Source organism: Lissotriton vulgaris, chromosome 2_1, assembly GCF_964263255.1.
Source record: "Lissotriton vulgaris chromosome 2_1, aLisVul1.2, whole genome shotgun sequence".
NCBI lineage: Eukaryota > Metazoa > Chordata > Amphibia > Caudata > Salamandridae > Lissotriton > Lissotriton vulgaris.
Genome location: NC_141687.1, coordinates 537,096,473 through 537,116,528, shown reverse-complemented (window position 1 = coordinate 537,116,528; position 20,056 = coordinate 537,096,473). Strand labels below are relative to the sequence as shown.

At 45.0% G+C, this 20,056-nt stretch overlaps 1 protein-coding gene across 2 annotated transcripts in view; it reads right to left on the bottom strand.

The window, feature by feature from the left end:
* LOC147730708 (ras-related protein Rab-5B-like) overlaps nt 1–20,056 on the bottom strand; it is a 358,295-nt gene that overhangs the window by 278,678 nt on the left and 59,561 nt on the right. For both annotated transcript variants that reach the window (XM_086955487.1, XM_086955488.1), the window contains exon 2: nt 384–659. In XM_086955487.1, the coding sequence (XP_086811613.1) occupies nt 384–543 (160 nt within the window). In that variant the 5' untranslated portion in view covers nt 544–659. The remainder of the gene's footprint in view (nt 1–383; nt 660–20,056) is intronic.

The window sequence follows — 20,056 nt, the reverse complement described above, 5'->3', positions numbered from 1 at the left end:
CAAAAGGATGCAGTATCGCAAGAGAACTCGTGACCTTCACTGACGTACTAATAAACAGAGAAAAATGAACCTAACATGCATTTGTTCTGAAATTTGTCAGGGCCTCACTATGCAACATTACTTTTGAACTGAACTGCAGGATACATAGCCCCAAGATTTCATAATATATGTAACAAACAAGATACAAATACACAGTATTCATGTATAGTACTTAATATTGTGGGTGCCTTGATTCAAAGCGCTTTTAAGAAAAGGGAGCAGAGATAGGGTGATCATGCTAGAATCATGGGTCCCTGAAGGCTGAAAAGGTCCAGATTACTTTAGATATAGTGCAACGCCCTCAATTCATGCATTTTAACTGCTGACCACACTCTGAGCCCTACCTCCAATTGTGGTTTCTTGAAATTCATCAAACTGCCCTTTGACGAAGCGAAGCACGAGACTGGACTTCCCCACCGCCATATCGCCAAGAAGCACGAGCTTGAATTGGCAGATCTTCGTTTGACCTAAGCCATTTGTCCTGGACGTTGTCCTATTTGCCATTGTCCTTAACCCTCAGCCAGGTGCTTTTGAATTCCTTAGGCGTCCTCCTGTGATCGTTTTCGCCAACCAGATGAATGTGGAGCAGAATTAGCAGGGGTCCTCTTCTAATGACAAATCTGCAAAACAACCATATAAAAGAGAATAAGCACTTGCCATGCATGTGAGAGGCAATTTCACGAAGACTGACTTTCAAGACCTATATCTGACTAGAATGCATTTAGCACTGTAAAATTCACAATCTGTTGCTTTTTCAAAAATGTCTTCTTTGGGTGGACGGAGTGGGAGAATTCCCGAAAAAAAAAAAGTTGGTCTGACTCGTTTCCCTCATTTGCACAGTCCTATTCAAGGTAGATATCTATGCACTGCATAAAAAAATCTCCCGCCACCACAGGTTAATTACAGAGTCGCTGGATGCAAATTAGTGTTTATTGTGCAGTAATTTCAGAACATTTTACTTGTGGTCGAACACACAAAACATTTATTTTAGCTTGAATTCGAATCAGGCTCCTAATGTCCAAAATCGTCAGCGCTGCCATTACAACACAGTAACACACGATCTCTGCAATTCTATTCCCTGACACGAACATGGCAAGCAGCAAGTGTAGAAGCTGCGAACTCTGTAATCTGCAGCATACCTAACCTGCCGTTGCAGAATAGCTGTTCTTCTGCCCTGCCTTGCAAAAGCGTTGCCATTCCTTCTGGCACTTTGCCAAGAAAGGGAGTTTTCCACCGCTCATCATCATATGTATGGTTAGGTATGTTCTAGAGGACTGGACTCTCGGTGTTGTGTGACTTTGTGTGTGCACGTTGGAAGAAGGACGTGTGCCTGCCAGCACATGCTAGAGGGAACTATGGTCTCGAGTAGTGTTTCGAAGTGAACACAAGCCACTCTAAGGTATTAACTACGAGAGGCCTGTTCAATGCAACTTGCCGCCTTGCTCGTGTGTCCAGTCTGTATTTGAGTGGTGGATGTTGCAGAGGAAATGCATGGTGTCCTGGGGGATGAATGGAGGGATGCCTTGGAGAAAGAAGAGATGTTAGAGAAGATGAAACAGTGGATACATACAAGTTGGCCTAATAAGAATGACGTGGAGGAGAACGTATGAGTCTTTTCAGAATTAAGGCATTAATTGTCTGAGGTGGATGGTAAAGTAGTACACAACAGAAGAAGAATTCCTCCAGGTGTTCTCAGGGACATATTACTGGACATTTGTCATGCAGGACATTTGTGGATTACCAAAACGAAGAGCAGAGTGAAAAAGCTCTACTGATGGCTTGGGCTAGATGTGGAGATAGAAAAGAAAGTAAGAGAACGTGAGCTGCGCAATGAATCAGAGACAACTTTAATCACTTGCAAACCACTGCTAAATCCCTTTAACTATCCGGAAATGTCTTGGGAGAGGATTTGATTTGATATTTTGAGTCCTAAATAGGAGGGTAATGTGTCCAAGTACATAATTGTATGTTTAGGTCATTATAGTAAATGGCCAGAAATTGAACATGTGTCAAAAACGGATTCCCCAACGGTGGTGAATTTTCTGGACAGAATTTTCATGAGAGAGGGGTAGCCCACATGTATTAAAACAGACCATAGACCTCCATTCACCTGGGAGGTCTTTAATGAGTATCGGGGAAGAACTAGATACATAAAACAACTTCAGTTCATCACCCTGCCGGCAATGGGGCTGTCCTTCAACAAGGTGATAAAAAACAGAATACAATTGGAATGCTGGATGCTTGTGGAACAAATAAGTGTGGAGAGCAGTATGGGCGTACTGTTTAACACCTTGTGTCTCTACAGGATACAGTCCATTTGAGCTCATAAGAGGCATGCTTCCATAAAAAAGAAAAGAAAACATAGTGTGGGGTGGATGGCTAAATCCAGGATGAGTGAATGGACTCTGGTGTTGGTTAAAAAGAAGTTACTTCAGATCAGTCCAGGTTTATGCCAAATAGAAGTACAGCTCTTAACTTGCAGTGGCTGCATGGAGTGTTGGCTCGCATGCCTTACATTCAGGAACCGGCAGTCATCCTATCCCTCGATGCACGGATGGCGTTCGACTTGGTGGAATGGCAGTATCTTTTAGCAGTTCTTAGACATTTAGGATTTGGCCCTAAATTCTGTGCGTGGATACAACTATTATACAGTAAACCTCTAGCACATGTAGTGGCCATCGGACATATATCAAGGGATTTCCCGCTGACGCGTGGAATGCACCAAGGGTGTCCATTATCCCCGTTATTGTTCGCACTTATATTGGAACCTCTGGCGGCATGGATCAGGTGGAAACCAATGATTCGTGGGCTCAGGTGGACACCGAACTGGGAGGACCGCATCCCCCTATATGCGGATGATGTGCTATTGTACTTCACTTCCCCTAGGCAATCCATTTTGTTGCTCTTAAACATTTTCGAGATTTTTGGACGGGTGTCTGGTTACACCATTAATTGGTCAAAATCGATTTTATATATTTTACATGGCCAGCCGAAGTTGCTTCCGGAGAGTTGCCCACTACAGATCGCTGAGGATACTTAGACATTCATGTAACGCCCTGGCCTGACAAATTTTTTCAGAGAAACCTTAGACCCCCCTACCCCCATGGAACGGTTTAGACGAGACACGGCGGTCTGGCGCAATTTACCGCTGATGTTCACAAGTATGGGAGAGGCCACATTAAGCTTGTCTTGTGCTTTTAACATTGGTTCATAATGGTTGTCCAAATGACCACGATTTAATTCTATTTTAGGGTGGAATGTAAAGCCCTCAATGAAGTATTTTGGCTCAATTTAAATCGCAAATAAGGATACAAGGTGGGAGTCAACGCAAGTGAACACGAAGACTCCAGTAAGTCTCATATTTAGATAAAAATGAATCATACCTGCTGAAAATGATCAGACTCAAAACCTCATACTTAAACAATCTATTTACCCATGTTTAGGTGTCTTAGAGGATACTATTAGGAGATTGAATTTCAGCAAAGAAGATAAATGTACCAGATAAACTTAGTGCCCACTTTACCTATTAATTGCAGAGAAATAAAGGGGGATGCAGTGTGTTATTTATACATCTCATTATTTGTTAATTTAGATAACACCGTGGTCTAAGCCCTGATGATAATCCCCTGAGGCAGAGGGGGATTGGAAACGAGTCGGCACGCTAATATTTTGCCTGCGAGGGATCAACATTAATTGAAGCTCTAGAGAGGGTGCTACTACATGAAATATACCCTGAGAGCAAATCACTTCCAGAGAAAGTTGTCCCCGCAGTATACCTGTGTGAAGCGCTTAACGAACTGAACAATACTCAATGTCATAGCGCCTACAGGCATTGTTTGAATCACCGACTGGTGTAATTGTTTGAATTAATCGTTAGATTTGAATTTATTGTCGTTATGTTTAAGTTTTTGAATTGTCCAGTTTATGTGTTTATTAACATTTATTCATGAGGAATGTATAAATGAATGAAATATGTATTCTTTTCATGCTTCAAAAAAATGAAAGGATGTTTGAAATTAAGTTTAATTAATACAACTGTGAAAGTAAAAAGCAATGACGTGATGCGTTGTATTTCCAAATCTGCATGAGTAACTAGCAGTTCCAAAACTGGTGGTGAGGTAATTCTTTTTGAAAAAATATTGCACGTCCTACCGGCCCCCCGAAACGGACGTAACTCCTATACTTTAAAGTTGCTCGAAAAGGCAGCACTTTTTAAAATGATTGCGTTCCCCCGGTTTATATACGTTTCGGAGAATACCCCGTTTCCTGTATCTCCGAGCTACTTCAAAACAATAGTGACAGAAGTTCCCAGACTGTTATGGGGGAATAAACCAGCGCGCATTGCGCAGGACAAGTTCGCCAGGAGCTGGTATGATGGCGGTATAGGCCTTCCAACTATACAATTATACTATTGGGCAGCTCAATTAAAAGTAATAAACTGCTGGATGCATGCCCCGCAGACGGACCCAGCGTTTTAGGCAGATAGACAAGGGATAGGAGAGGAAGGGTTCATGTCAGTACTGTACAATAGAAATAGATCCAAATTACTAGTTGGGCCAACTGCACACACAGTTAGCATATGGTATGCGGCACATGTCAGGTTAGGATGGCGAGGGGTCCTCACACAAATTACACCAATCTGGAATACACAGCGACTTGGGCGGCTTAGAAATAGTAAAGGATTTATCAAGTGGGACACGATAGGCATATGAACGGTGGGTGGACTTTGGAAGAAAGACAAAGTTGTCTCGTTTGAACACCTAAAGGTCCAATACGAGCTTACTTCCTCAGAGATTTTTAGGTATATACAGATTAGACTCCTGGCACCGTTTTACCGGAAGCTACTCCTCTAGAGGATAGATTGTTGACCGAGTATATGCAGATGAAGGCCACCTCCCTCACCTATTGTAAGCTGATCAACAATTTGATTGACCCCTTGTTGACACTTAGATAAAGATGGTCCCTGGATTTGGGGGAATTCGATGACTCGGATTCGCAGGGGGCACTATCTTCCCCTCGAGAGGTTGCAATACCCTCACGGCTTAGATTGCTGCAACTCAAAATACTTCACCGTACATACTTTACTAGAGTGACCCTCTACAAAATAAGGATGGCTTCACATCAGTTCTGTCTGCGAGACTGTGGGGAAGAGGGTACTTTTTATCATACTATATGGGCGTGTTCGAAGATTGTGGCATACTGGGTTAAGATAATGAGGACTGTGTCACAGACTGTGGAGGTGTTGTTGCTTCCAGAACCAAGGAGATGCCTGCTAAATATGGGGGAACCGAATGATCTGAGCCACCCAGCGCAGGACTGGGTAACGCTGGGATTGATGTTCGCTGAACAGAATATTGCAAAAAGGTGGGGTTCGGGAGAGCCACCTACAACTACAAGAGTGGAATGCAGATATGGATGAGGCTATGGTGGCGGAGAGGGCGGCATATTTGCATCGGGGATGTCCGCAAAAATGGCGATAAGAACAAAACTACTGGCGGCAAATCTTGCGCACAGTATCACAGACCTTAGAGACCTCGCTCCTCCCAGAACCAAGGCGATGTCTCTTAAACGTGTGGGAACCAACAGACTTATCCAGACATAGCAAACTCTGGGTGACACTAGGCATGATTGTGGCGAAGAGAGATATTGCTCAGCGTTGGGGGGCGGCAGAACTACCAACGAAGTCGCAGTGGTGCATGAATATGGACAAGATAATGATAACTGAGAGGGCGGTATATTTAAGCCGTGCGTGCCCAGGCAAATGGAATAAGGTATGGTCCCCATGGAATGTGTACCGAGGTGACATATGTGACCCTCTGCCAGAAGATGATCAGTTAGAATCGGATGATGAGGGGGGGGGGGGGGTAGATTGAGGGGAGAGGGGAGGGATAGGAAATGCCACACGGATGAACTTAGGGGTGGGGGTGCTGTCCTCCCTCACTTCGGGTAAGGTCTCCAGACAATAAATAGCAACATATACTGCCATATGAATCTTTCGTACACCTAAACTGCACTATTACTTTTCTTTGACCGCATTGTGATTTCTTGATTGTTCTTTTTGTTATTTTCATAAAAATCAAAAAACAAAACCTTACTTAATTTGCAATGTGATATTGACTAAATACCTTTCACTCGATTTCGTGAAATGCCCTTTTACAGTAGCAATGTGACTACAGTGCGGATGCATGGCTATCACTGCTCCTTATTAGCGGCCGGCCCCTCGGGGTTGTAGGCGAACTGCTGTGTAACTATGTGAAAGTAAAATAAAGGTTTTAAAAAAAAAAAAATGGGGAAAAGTTTGGGGAGCTTGGAACAAATTCTGATGGTATATTTGCGAACCACCAAACATGGAAACTGATCAGATATCTGATTAAAGGGGGAGGATCAGAGTTTACATACTGTTAAAAGGAATGTTCCAGATGCCACGGGTAGTAGTGAGGTATGAGATGTTGACAACATATGTGCCAATGGATGATGAACAATGTGTATATCATGTGATTTTATGGTGCCCTAAGTTTGCAATAAAATATTTTTTAGAAAAAAAAGAAGCTACTTAAAGCACAGGAGTGTTGCAAGAAGTTCTATGATTGCAAACAGGTCGATAAATGTGGGTGTTTTGGAGAGAATCTAGTAACCAGGTGTGTGTAAGAAAAGCAAGGGAAAGTTTTATCATTCGGTAAGAGTGGTGAAAATGTTCTGTAATTTAGCTTTGTTGGTGAATGGTAAGGTATGGCACCTGAGTCATGTTTCCTTATATAAAGGAAAATACAAAAAAATAGCTGGATTGGAGTAAGTGATTTTGGAACTGGTGATTCAAAGCCACCCAGATGGAATTGGTTATTTGAGGAAGTCCTTAGTAATAACCAAAGTACCAGAGATGTGAGTGATGGGGGTGAAGTTGGTTTAAGTGGTATTCAGGCTCAAACCTGTAATGAATCAGCTTTACACGGCATGGATGGAACAAAAGTCGGTAGGTTTGAAAGGAGGATTGTTAAATTCATGAAATTCAAAAATATTTGTGCTGAATAATGTTGGATGGAATTGTATTTAACGTATTTATGGTTTAGGTGTTTATGTATGTATTTACTTATTGTTGATTTATAAGCGATAAGAATGTTTTATACATTGATTATTAGTTAACCCTTATGGATTTCCGTAGTGGTCTAACAGGGCCGGCCTTAGGCATGTGCAAGCTGTGCACCTGCACAGGGCCACCAAACCCCAGGGGCCACCATGCCAATATATATCCTTAATATATTTATCCTCGGAGGATGGATACATATTTGTGTGGCGGCCCCTGGCAGGGATTTTGTGGCCTCCGGCTCTGTTTCACTTCTAAACACCCTGACCCCCCCCACCCCCCTCTTTACTGGCCTCCCCGCTCTGCCCCACCCTGACCCCCTCTTCCGGGGCCCCCTACCTATGCTCCCTGCCCAGGGCCACCATGACCCTAGAGCCGCCCCTGGGTCTAAGTTGGAATGCTACAAGAAAACATGGAATAGGGGGGAGAAGCTGTGAAGAGGTTGGGAAAACGGATCCATTTGCTTTCCTTCCTGATGTGCCAGGATGCCCGACTAACAAACGTTCCTAAATTAGAGTAGTCTTGTAAAAACAATGAAGTAAAACAAAACTTGTAGTAAAATATCATTGACTCTACGTCCCTCATTCCACTCATTATTTGTGAGGTAGTGATGGAACAAGGACTCGTAGAAAAGAGACTTGCTCGGAAGCAATCCTCTCATTTCACTTCCTAACATGGTATTAATTACGTATTGTGTAAAACTACGTACGTACGCGGACGACACTCAGCTGCTGTTTCCATTCCAGACTTTAACACCGGCAATCAAACATGCATTCGCCACTGGTATGAGAGCAGTGTCTGACTAGATGGCCTACAATTCCCTACAATGCAATGTGGGCAAAACGGAGGTCATGCTTTTTGGGGATGCCCCTCTCCTGTGGTCTCCTGAATGGTGGCAGTCGGACTTGGGACCAGCCCCATGCCCCAAGCAGGTAGTGAAAAATTTAGGGGTACGGCTTGACCAGTCGCTACTACTGAAAGAACACACAAATCAGGTAACTGGATCCTGTTTCAGGGTCATCGGACTCCTGAGGCGTGTGTTCCCGTTCCTGGCTGACAATTATAGGAAAACACTGGTCCAGACGCTTGTGGTCAGCAGGCTAGATTACTGCAATGGGCTTCTTATATCTACCAATGAAGCACAACTCAAGAGACTACAGGTGGCCCAGAATACGGCGGCCAGATTGATTCTTAACGCTCCAGCCAGGCCCCCCTCACGCCCTCTCCTGGATAAACTACACTGGCTGCCCACTCGCCAGCGGGTCAAGTTTAAAGTATGCTGTGTAATCCATAAATGCCTGTTTAGCTCAGGTCCCAAATATTTGACTGAAAAATGTAATATGTATACACCAGGCCGCTCCCTGTGCTCTAGTAACCAACTGCTGCTCCATGTCCCGCGTGTTAAGAGGGCAAGGCAGGGTGGCCGAGCACTGTCCTACAGGGGTCCTACCATGTGGCACGCATTGCCCCCTACTCTGAGGCAAAATACTAATCTCTTAGCCTTTCGGAAGTCCTTAAAGACCTACCTGTTTCTAACAGCCTAAATCCTGCATCTCTCTCATGACTCTGTCTGGCTCTCTGGTAAGAACACAAGCGCGGAGATACCCCTTCGGGGGTCGAATTCCGGCACTATATAAGCATATAAATAAATAAATAAAACTAATAAGCACCACATCAAAATAAGGGTCAGAGAAGCTTGCCTATGTGTTTACTAACATGAATAACTCAAGTGGCTTTCTAAAATGGCTTCTAACGGGAGATTTTATTTGCATATGCGTCAACTGCATCTACGCAGTATTCTGAGCTGTCGCTTGGAGGGAAATTCTTGCACATGAGCAGAAGGTATTAATATGGCTTCCTGAAGACTCACATGCTTTGCATCTGCTTGACAAACTAAATGGAGCTATTTTAATAATGCTAATGCAGGGAAAAGCATTCATGAGTAAAGATGGGTGGCATACAGTGACACCATTTTTTTTTAGAGTAAGATCTGTCTTTCTGACTTTATTATCAGTGCGCATTTGGGCCTCTCGGGTGTGTCTGGAGTGAGCCATGTCATGAGAATTTTCGCGCATGAGCAGTGGAAGTTAATCCGGAAGAATGACATGTGGATATCAAGAAGAGTGCAAGGCCACCGCCTGCCTGAAGCCTGGGAAACTAGCAGTACACGACCTGAATGAATAAAACCACATAATAAAATTATACAATTGACCAATGAAAATTAGTATTTTATGATATTGAAACATTAATGGGTGGTACATGAGGAAAGAGAAGATATAATTGAGGTCCTTTTTAGGTCGAGGACCTAAAGGCTGCGCTTGCGCAGTCTGGGGTCGGAGAATTAATGCTTCTTAGTAGGGCTGTAGAACCCGCCTCCCTGCCCAGTCTCTCCTCCATTGGCTGGCTTCCTGAACGGAGGCCAGCCATTGGAGGAGAGAGCCATCACTCCGATTTAGCCCCGTCCCTTTCGGATTCGGGGGTGTAAGTTTTGCTGTTCTTTAGCTCGTGACGTCGTCCGTCAATCAGGACAGCAAAACACGCCCCCGAATTCGAAAATTTTCAGAACCTTGCGGCCGCCATTGTTGGCCAGAAAAGCCTCGCTGCCACAGGTAACTTTTCTTCTGCCCCGATTGTTCCGTGATTGTGCAGTTTTTATTCAACTCCCTCCGAACGTCCCTGCACTCTTTCCTTTCTTCTGCCCCGATTGTGCAGGGATTGTGACGTTTTTTATTCAACTCCCTCCGAACATCCCTGCGCTCTTTCCTCCGTCGGCCCCACATCCCTTCCTCCCACTTCCCCTTTCCTCTCCCCCTCCCCTCTTCCTCGCTCTCTCTGCTTGCCTCCCTCCCGCTCGAGTGGTGACGCGCCCCCTCGTGGGCCTCCCCTGCACATCTTTACGTCTGGTGTCCTGTGCTCTCCCCGGACCGGCTCCTCCGCATCCTCCTCCACATGGCTCGCTGATTTCTAAACTGCTGGAGCCACAGACCCAGTCTCTTAACCTTTCAGTAGAAACTCATCTAATGCTAAAGGCAATTGCTTTAATGTGTGCACCTCCCCCTAACTTTTCTTGAGAGGGGGGGGGGGTGTCTATGGGAATGCAGTGCGACTGTAGCTTCGGCACATAGCAGAAAGGAAGGAGACAAGTCTGCTCTTGTGGGAGGCTCTGATCACTTTCACCCGCCCCCGATCGCCACCAACCCGCCCACTCCCCTCCCCGTTCCTCCATGCAAAGCTCGCGCAGGCTTGCATCAGTCAGTGCTGCTATGACAAACGCTGCTGACCGCGGTCACCCCGCGTAAGGTGCGGTCTAATTTCATCAGACGAGAAGGCATCCCGGATAGGTTCGGACTCGCGTCCGGGACACTGCCTGTGGCCGTATCACAAGTGGATTATACGTTAAAACACGTAGCGCAATACAACACCACATTATATGCGCGTGACATCTCTGCAAAGAGTGGACGTGCGGGTGATGTCGCTGGCTTAAGTATAACAATCGCGTAAATTAAGTGGATGCATGAAATTGTTTTCTACTGCACTATGGGCCATGTAGAAAGAAATGTAGTTACAAACCCAGATCGTATTGTATATAAACGTTGCGCTTAAGACCCCTTTGTGCATCGTTGTTTGTTTTCTATGTTCACTCCCCTCCCCGTTCCTCCATGCAAAGCTTGCACAGGCTTGCATCAGTCAGTGCTGCTATGACAAACGCTGCTGACCGCGGTCACCCCGCGTAAGGTGCTGCAAATTTCATCAGACGAGAAGGCATCCCCGATAGGTTCCGACTCGCGTCCGGAACACTGCCTGTGGCCGTATGACGAGTGGATTATGCGTTAAAACACGTAGCGCAATACAACACCACATTATATGTGCGTGACATCTCTGCAAAGAGTGGACGTGCGGGTGATGGTTTAAGTATAACAATTGCGTAAATTAAGTTGATGCATGAACTTGTTTTCTACTGCACTATGGGCCATGTAGAAAGAAATGTAGTTACAAACCCAGATCGTATTGTATATAAACGTTGCGCTTAAGACCCCTTTGTGCATCGTTGCTTGTTTTCTATGTTCATGTGCACCACCAGTTACATTATTCTGTGCACCTTGGTTCTATTCAAAACTGCAGTGCTGCTTGTGTTTATGGAATGTTCCAGTTGTTAAACTCTTGTAGCCCTAAGCAACGTGCACAGAGCAGTGGTTGTAAAAATTACACTCTGCAGCGAAACAAAATAATATGTATGGGGGGCTCAGGGTGAAGTGCAAAGGTGAGGGTTTGCAGGGGTGGACGCAGAGGACACACATGGTACTGTGTGCCAGGGCAGCACACGGCGGTGCACACCTTACAAAAGCCTTGGTTGATGTGGCACATTTGAGCACTGTGTGCTGTGTATCGGTAGACCACTGAGTGTTGGCGATCAGGGGAATAATGAGACCAACCCAGCTTCCTTTTCGTTCGCTAAAGCAGGCATGTTGCAGGATTTGTTTCTTTTTCCCACTGTTCCATTGATTTTCCTTTGTCTCCTTCTTGCTATTTCCTTCGGTCTATGTTTTCTTTTTTTTTTCTCTACCCTTTTTTTCTTGCTTATTTACTTCGTTTCTCTTCAATAATTTTCGAGGCTGTTTGTTATTTTCCCTACTTCCCTCCCGCACTTATAGTAAAGCACAGTGGCCCGAAGGGTGAATGGTTGCTCCAGACACCCTCTTTCTAAATGAACATAACATTCTTGTACTAGCAGACAGCCTTCTCCCCTGAACATCTAATGTCCACTATTTAAAGCACAACATCCTGCCTCCGATGGTTACAATGAAACACCAAGGCTCCTTGGAAACCAACGAATGCAGCCAGGATTGACATCCGTGTGGCCAATGGCCATTAAGCTTCCAATTAATCAACACCTTCCTGCACCCTAAAACACACTTTCTGCATGCGTAATTCTCCCTGTCAGCACCGAAATGCACACAATTACTGTGCGAGATACGCATTCTCCGTAAACATATTGCACACCAAGTTTGCCTATAATAAAACTGTTCCTGCTTGTAAACAGGTTTCCACCATCAAAAGGGTCTGCCTTGCTGCAAGTGTGCAGACTCCTTTATGAAGTGGCTACCAGGGTTTCGCCACCCCTCCTATGAAGAGCACACGGTCTCTGAGACGAGCAATAATCCAGGCATTTACAGTTAAAGGAACCCAAGACACAGTACACACACACACACATACGCACCTGCTGCAAGCCGCATATTCACCAGCTTCCGTTTGAGGAAATATAAATTTTTGGTCATGTTATGTTCCCTAGCGCGTACCCCACCGACTCCATGTACCAGCTTAAAGTGCATGTAACTTCCCTCCTGTACCAGTTATGAAGACGCAAATACATTTGCGTCCAACGTTAACTTGTCCTCTTTCAGATCCACCCTGAATGGATTATATAGTCCGTTCCTAAGTATGTTATGCCACCGTCTTTCTGTAGTACACTTTGCATGTTTTTCCTGCTCTGACAGAGTAGGCCCTGAATTTCTGCCATCGAGCCTCTTTTGGCTCCTGACTCTGACAGCCTCTGCCCAGGCTACCTCTGTACCCGTGAACTCTGACTTACTTTCAGCGCGGCCCCTCGCGCTCAGCTCAGCCTGCTTTCTGCCAAGACTGACTATAACCTTCGAGTTATCTGTTCCGCTCCTCGAGAATGCATTCCTGCCTACTAGCTCCAGTAAACATCCTCTCCAGCTGCAGAGCCAGAGGGCCGACCTGTCTCAATGCAAGTAATTCATAGCCTCTGTTACCATGCTTCCATGGAAGGCCCCGTGCCCCACGCTTCTCATGTAGACACTTAGGCGCTTATACACGCATCCACAGTTAGCATAGAATAGCTTCTGCCCTAGAGACCTTTCCGCCCAGATAGTATGGTTCCTAAACATCAGATATCAGATACGATAAAAGTACAAGTTGATCTGACATGCCAGACTTCTGTCTCTTTCCGTCAGTGTAAATGTCAAGTCCCCTGCACCCCGTCAATCACACGTCATGCAGCTGCGCGCGCATCCAAGCTTCCGATTTCTGCTGACATTGCAACAATTCTGTTAGCACCACCCCTTGGTGCCACCCACTTGCGTCACCTATCAGTGACGTTTCTAGCACACACCTCTGATTCACGCCTAGTTCACGCCTCTTGATTACGTACTAGTACCACGTGTATACTGTTATCTTGTCTTCTCTCAGCTGTTACGCCTCTTGCACCATTACTTATGATGTGAATTAAGTATATAAGCTATGTAATGTCAATAAAGTTTGCTCTATCCCTTCTGACACCCCTGTGGTGGTCAGAACATGATATCCTGGTCTTGACCATTCCTTTATGAGGAATAAAACCCTTAGAAACTCTAACACCACGGACTCTGTCTTTTTTCATCCGATCTGAGTTATTATTGATTAAGTACTTACCTGCATAGAAATTAAGAGAGTAAATTAATTATTTACGTCATTTTGGCGCCCGAACAGGGACCCCTCCCCCACCTCACGCGCCGGTTGGCGCATTGCAAGCTCTGTCCCCTGCCGTCAGTTAGACGGAACCTACGCGTACCGGCAGGATTTCCTGCATCTCCCTCTGACCCAAGGAGGTGACGAAGACTGCGATCAGTGCCCAGACGAGGCGGTGAGGAGTGCGGAGGATCCCGACCAGAGCCTAGCCGAAAGAAGCAAGGTCCGAGGTGTCAAGAGGCCCACCAGGTTTCCGAAGTTTTCCGAAGTTTTCCGAAGTTTTCCGAAGTACCGAGTCGAGTCCAGTCGAGTTTTCCGAGGCCTTCTGTTTCCGTGCTTCCCGGTGAGTACCATTGCTGGGTCGTATCTAGACGGGTTTGGGTACGCAAGTCCGGTCTGCACTGTTTTTAGGCAGTGTATCTGTACTGTTTAGCAGTATATCTAGTATTCCGAATTTCTGCACTGTTACACCAGTGTATCTGTACTGTTGAGCAGTACATCCAGTATAGGGGGGTAGTCATCTATGTCTCAAATGTTTTCATGTGATTAATGTCGTGGTATGAATGTGACCGTTTAATGTGCATTATTGTGTTTCTTGTAATCAATTAAGTTGTAACCAGTATTAAGTAGTAAGGATCGAGCATTCAGTAATAAGTAAGCAAAATGCCGTTTTTCAACAAGTTAAAACAGATAGGAACTAGGAAAGGGATACTGGAGGAAGAAATTCCTATTCCCCCTAGGGACACTCCAGGTAACTTTATGTACCACAAGCATGGCTTAGATGCCATATTGTATCTAGATTTATGGGCCGATTACACCAAGCACCTAGACGAAAGACACAGATGGCCTGTTACCGGAACATGGGATGCCGAGTGCATCATGAAGGTAGAAGAAGCATTATGGAAAAAGAAAGCTAGACAATCCCAGAAAGACGCCATAGAATTCTGGCGTAAGGAATCACATAAGCGTGCTGAGAAAGCACTCCGTAGAGAGGACAGACTTAAAGAATCAGAAAAAGCCCAAGAAAATGAATTAGTTATTGAAGGGACCCGAGTAAAAACAGAACAAATAGATCGTGCCCGAAACAATCTTGTAAACGGAATGTATCTCGCGGCCGAAGGTACACCTGAGGCCCTATCAGAAATACCGAAAAACTTACCGCCACCTTTAGTTCCAACTAAAGTAATGCATAAGACTACTAAAGACATATTCTTAAATTCATATTTAGAGGATGTAGCACCAGCTTACGCCAATCTGCCTGTTCGTGCCCTGCCTACTGACAGGGACGGGCGTGGCACTACGCCCCCAGATCATGTTCCGCCAGTACCACGACAGACTTCCCCTGTTCCGCCAGCTCCGCCACTTCCCACACCCAAGATTGACCTACTGAAACAAGTCCTACCTGATCCTACTAAATGACAAAGTCAAGTTCAGATCCAGACTCCGCAAGGAGATAATGCCCAAGCTTCCGCTTCAGGAGGTGCGACCGCGGGTCTTCGGACTCCGCCATCAACACGCAGATTCAATTTCAGGGACACGCAGAGTCCTCTCGCGTTCCAGTCTCCCCACTCACGCCTTGACGCATTAAAGGAAAACATGTCAGTTTGTAGATATGATCCAGTACCCGGAAAAAACGATCTAATGATATTAGCATCACTACGGTTAAGATCTGCCACTGATATCTTGCTATGTTATGTAGGAATGAAGGAACGGCTAGATAGAGTATATGAGTTTGTTCAGACGGGGAAAGACCCTGACAGTATCAAAGATGCCATGGATAAGCAGAAAGTTGATATTCAAGCACAGATATTACGATTTTTCATAAATTGTCTAATAAGAGAACGAGACAGGCCTGAGACAGATCAAAGTGAATTAGATGCGCTAACAAAGTGGGGTCAAAATATAGCCGAAGGAAAACATGACAGGGGGGCTTGCATAGCCAGTATGTACCAGAAAATTAGAAGGGCAGTGATAACAGCACACCAGAATGAAAAAGTTTCCTCCGAGGAGGAAGAAGAACATGAAGAACAAGGAAGGTCTACAGATACTATAGCGTATGTAGGTAAGGGAAACTACCTTAGGAAAGGCATCCGTCCGGAAAACAAGAGAGTTTTTCTCTCTGCTTTAACAAATCCGAATTCTTCTGAACATCAGTTCCAGGAAACTGATAAAAGGCTTCGAGACCGAATGGGGTACCATGTACTCAATTCAATGGATGAACAGGAACTAGCCCGGTCAGCCGTGTTATGGGCCGAAAACCCAGACATATATAATGACGATACGTTAGCACAGACATTCTTGAACCTTTCCCCAGACGAGCAGAAATTAGCAGGTGTATACATGATTCAGCACCTCCTCATCAAGTTCAGAAACAACCATTCCGATCCAGGTCCCTTACACGAAACATTAGAAGCACTACTCATGGATAGATGGAGAGGTTTCAGTACCAAGTTAATACAAATAATTCTAGAACAACGACGTAAATGTAACACCTTCATAAGTTCTGAATATGTTCCCACCCCGCCTCCAGAAAGAAAAACGTATCACATGCAATGCCTGAGTGGCATTGAAAGTCAGAACCCCTTACGAGAAGTACACCCAGTTATGGGTGCGGATCAAGTCTTGAAGCGTGTGTATGTTCACACACCACTGACTAAGTTAGAACTGTTAGAAATGAAGAAACTAGTTCCGTGTCATGATAAAGACCCTGCAGGTTTTCACAGAGAGCTTAAAGACATGTTGTTAATGGGGGATTACACGTATGATGATATTATGAAAATGTTAAAAGTACTGTTGCCCACGGGCATTTACGAGAAATTAAAGGAAAAGGATTGGGAGGTGGGAGAGACAAAGATAGCATGGGCAGAAATAGAAGACGAAGAAAGCAAACGAATCCCAGGGGTAGGCCTTGGGGATAGGACTAAAGCATTGCCCGGATTAATAGTACAGGTTTTGCCAAGATTATTGACAACTAGAAAGGAAGATTGGGACGCAATCTCGTCCTGTAAACAGAAACAAGATGAAGATACTAGTGACTTCTATTCAAGATTCGAGAAATGTTTCATTATAAATAGTGGCCTACAACCAAGCAGCGAGTCATATCCACACCTTTTTGTATCAAAACTAGTCGAGAATTCCCTACCATTAGTTAAAAATAGAGTGTACAAAGTTGAAAGTACTTGGCAGGCAAATACGCCATCCCAGATGTTACAAATGTTACAATATCATCAGAACAGAATTAGGGAAGAACAAGATCAGGAACAGAAGCGTATGAAAGACACGAAAATGAAAATGTTGGTAGCTCAGACGGTCCCAGCCGACGGTCAGAGAAAAGGTGGGGCCCAGACAAGTCACACTACAGCTCCCGTTAAGGGGACATGTAATTACTGTAAACAGCCAGGTCACTACGTACATGAATGCCCAGTCCTGAAACATAACATCTCAACAGGTAAAACTAAAGAAAGACCGCATCCGCCTAGACAAGATCAGGTCCAGCAACAGACCTCACAGAATATACAGCCGATGCAGAATACACAGCCTATGCATGCTCCATCCCACACAGCACAGACAGTAGCAGTACCACAGCCACAGCCCATTGCCGCGACTCAGCAAGTCTCACAACAGATGTACCAGTATGCCCAATCTGCATATCCAGATTACCCCCGATACACATGAAACAGCCTAGAGAGGGAAGGTGGTTTGCCTCTTATTGAAATTCCTGTAGATCAAGAAGGTCCTTATGTACATAGTCACGTATTGGGAAAAGACAAAGTTTTTAATTGACACAGGGGCAAGTCGCACTACCATCAGTCACAATGAAGTCCCAGGGGCACCCCTCTCAGGCTCACAGAATGTTTCCCTTGGGTTTTCAGGACAGCCTATTGTAAATGAAGTATCGGAACCAGTACCACTGGCTGTGGGTCCGTTATCACGAGTTACAGACTTGTTACTTACGAAATCATGCCCAGAAAATCTGTTAGGAATTAAAACACTGAAGGCTCTAGGAGCTATAATATGCTGTTCCCCGGAGGGAGTTAGACTCTTTCTACGAGATTTCAAGGGTCATTATGTTTTGCGAGATTTTGATGTCAGATTGAAAAATGTACCAGATCACCTATGGGCAAAAGGCCCAGCTGACGTAGGTTGTATGCATATCACTCCATATCGTGTTACACTCAAGACAGGAGTTGTTCTACCTAGAATCAGACAATACAAGTTACCACCCGATGCTGTAGTGGCTTTACTGAAAATCATTGAAGAGCTTATTGCTCAGGGAGTGGTCGTAGAGACCGACTCCAATATCTGTAATTCACCCATCATTCCAATTCTTAAACGTACAGACCCCAATGCACCGCCAGTATATCGGCTGGTGATTGATCTTCGAGAACTGAACAAATGCATTGTACCGCAGTACCCTGTGGTCCCCGATATCTCTTCCCTATTGACTACTATTGATTCAGAAGCAACGTTCTTTACTGTAATTGACCTCAAGAACGCTTTCTTCAGTGTACCTATTGATCCGGAGAGCCAATATCTCTTCGGATTCAGTTTAAATGGACGAAGTTTCAAATTTTCCCGCGCACCTCAAGGATTCACAGAAAGCCCCAGCATCTATAGTCAAGCACTGAAAAGACAACTAGATTGTGTTCAAATGCCAGTTAACACCGCTTTACTGCAATACGTCGATGATCTACTGATCACCGCACGAAGTGAGCCCGAATGTGAACAAGCATCATTGACAGTTTTACATTTCCTGGCCGACAAGGGGCACAAGGGGTCTCCTTCGAAGCTACAATTCTGTGTTCAGCAAGTTGTGTACTTGGGTCACTTGCTGTCCAAAGTGGGGAGACAGCTCACTCCCGATCGCATTCAGTTAATTGTAAATATGCCACGACCCCAGACACAAAAGGAAGTGCGGGCCTTTATAGGCCTCACCTCGTACTGCAGACAATGGATTCCTCAATATGCATTTCTAGCTAAACCACTCATCCAGTTAACGACGCAGGAGGCAGCAACTTCGCCTGCCCTCCCTTGGACTCAGGAACATACACAAGCCTTTGAGGAATTAAAGAAAGCATTATGCCAAGCACCAGTTTTAGCGACACCATGTTACAACAAACCGTTTACACTTTTTGTTACAGAACGTGATGGTACAGCGTTGTCTGTCCTCACTCAAGACCAAGCAGGTTCACATAAGCCTTGTGCTTATTTTTCAAGTACATTGGATTCAGTAGCCCAGGCACTCCCTGCGTGCTTAAAGTCAGTAGCAGCAACAGCGCTAGCAATCAGACAAAGCGACTCAATTGTTCTAGGTCATCAGTTAACAGTACAAGTTCCACACTCTGTAGAGGTTCTGTTAAACAGAACTCAAACTCAACACTTGACTATAGCACGACTGACAGGTTACGAATTGACACTATTCCAGCCACACATAGAAATCAGACGCTGCAGTATCCTGAACCCAGCAACACTGTTACCTACAGATATGACAGATCCAGCTCCGCATGATTGCATAGAGATCATTAATGCAGTAACAAAGCCCCGACGAGACTTAACAGATGTTCCATTGACAAATCCAGACCTGACACTTTATGTGGATGGTTCATGTATGAGAACAAATACAGGAGAATTAGTGGCCGCATATGCCGTGACCACTGAAACTGAAGTTAGAGAAACACATCGTATTGATACACTGTCTGCTCAAGCGGCAGAGCTCATCGCTCTGACCCGAGCCTGTATTCTAGCCAAGAACAGAAATGTCAACATATACACCGATTCCCGTTATGCGTTCGGAGTAGTACACGACTTCGGCATGCTCTGGCAAGAACGAGGTTTTCTGACCTCTCATGGTGCCAAGATTCAACATGGTCCCCTCATTCAAGCATTGTTAGAAGCAATACATCTACCTTCAGCCATATCCGTCATGAAGTGTAAAGCACATACTAAAGTCACAGATTCTGTTTCCCAGGGTAACGACCTGGCAGACCAGACAGCAAAACATACAGCACTGACTCACACTCAGACAACTGATACAACAAGGACAACAGAACCGACAAATTGCATGTCAGTCAGGGATCCCGCACTAGATGTTATCGATATTCAGACACATGCTACTCCAGAAGAAATAAAGAAATGGATTGAACTAGGAGGGATCCAGACAGATCAAGGTTGGATGACGAAGGGAAAATCTACATGGTTTCTCCCTGACTCTATGGTTCAAGTCATGATAAATACAGCACATAGTCCTGCACATCTAGGAGAGAAAGCGATGTTAGACAGTTTACAGAATCTCTGCAACAATAAACACTTACGAGCAGCAGCAAAACAGAAAGTGCGTACTTGCATGATCTGTTGTCAGTTCAATCCAGGTAAAAGCGTCCCTGTAGAGCAAGGTGGATTTCATCCTCCCGATCACCCTTTTGAAGTCCTCCAGATGGATTATATCCAGATGGACCGTTGTCGAGGATT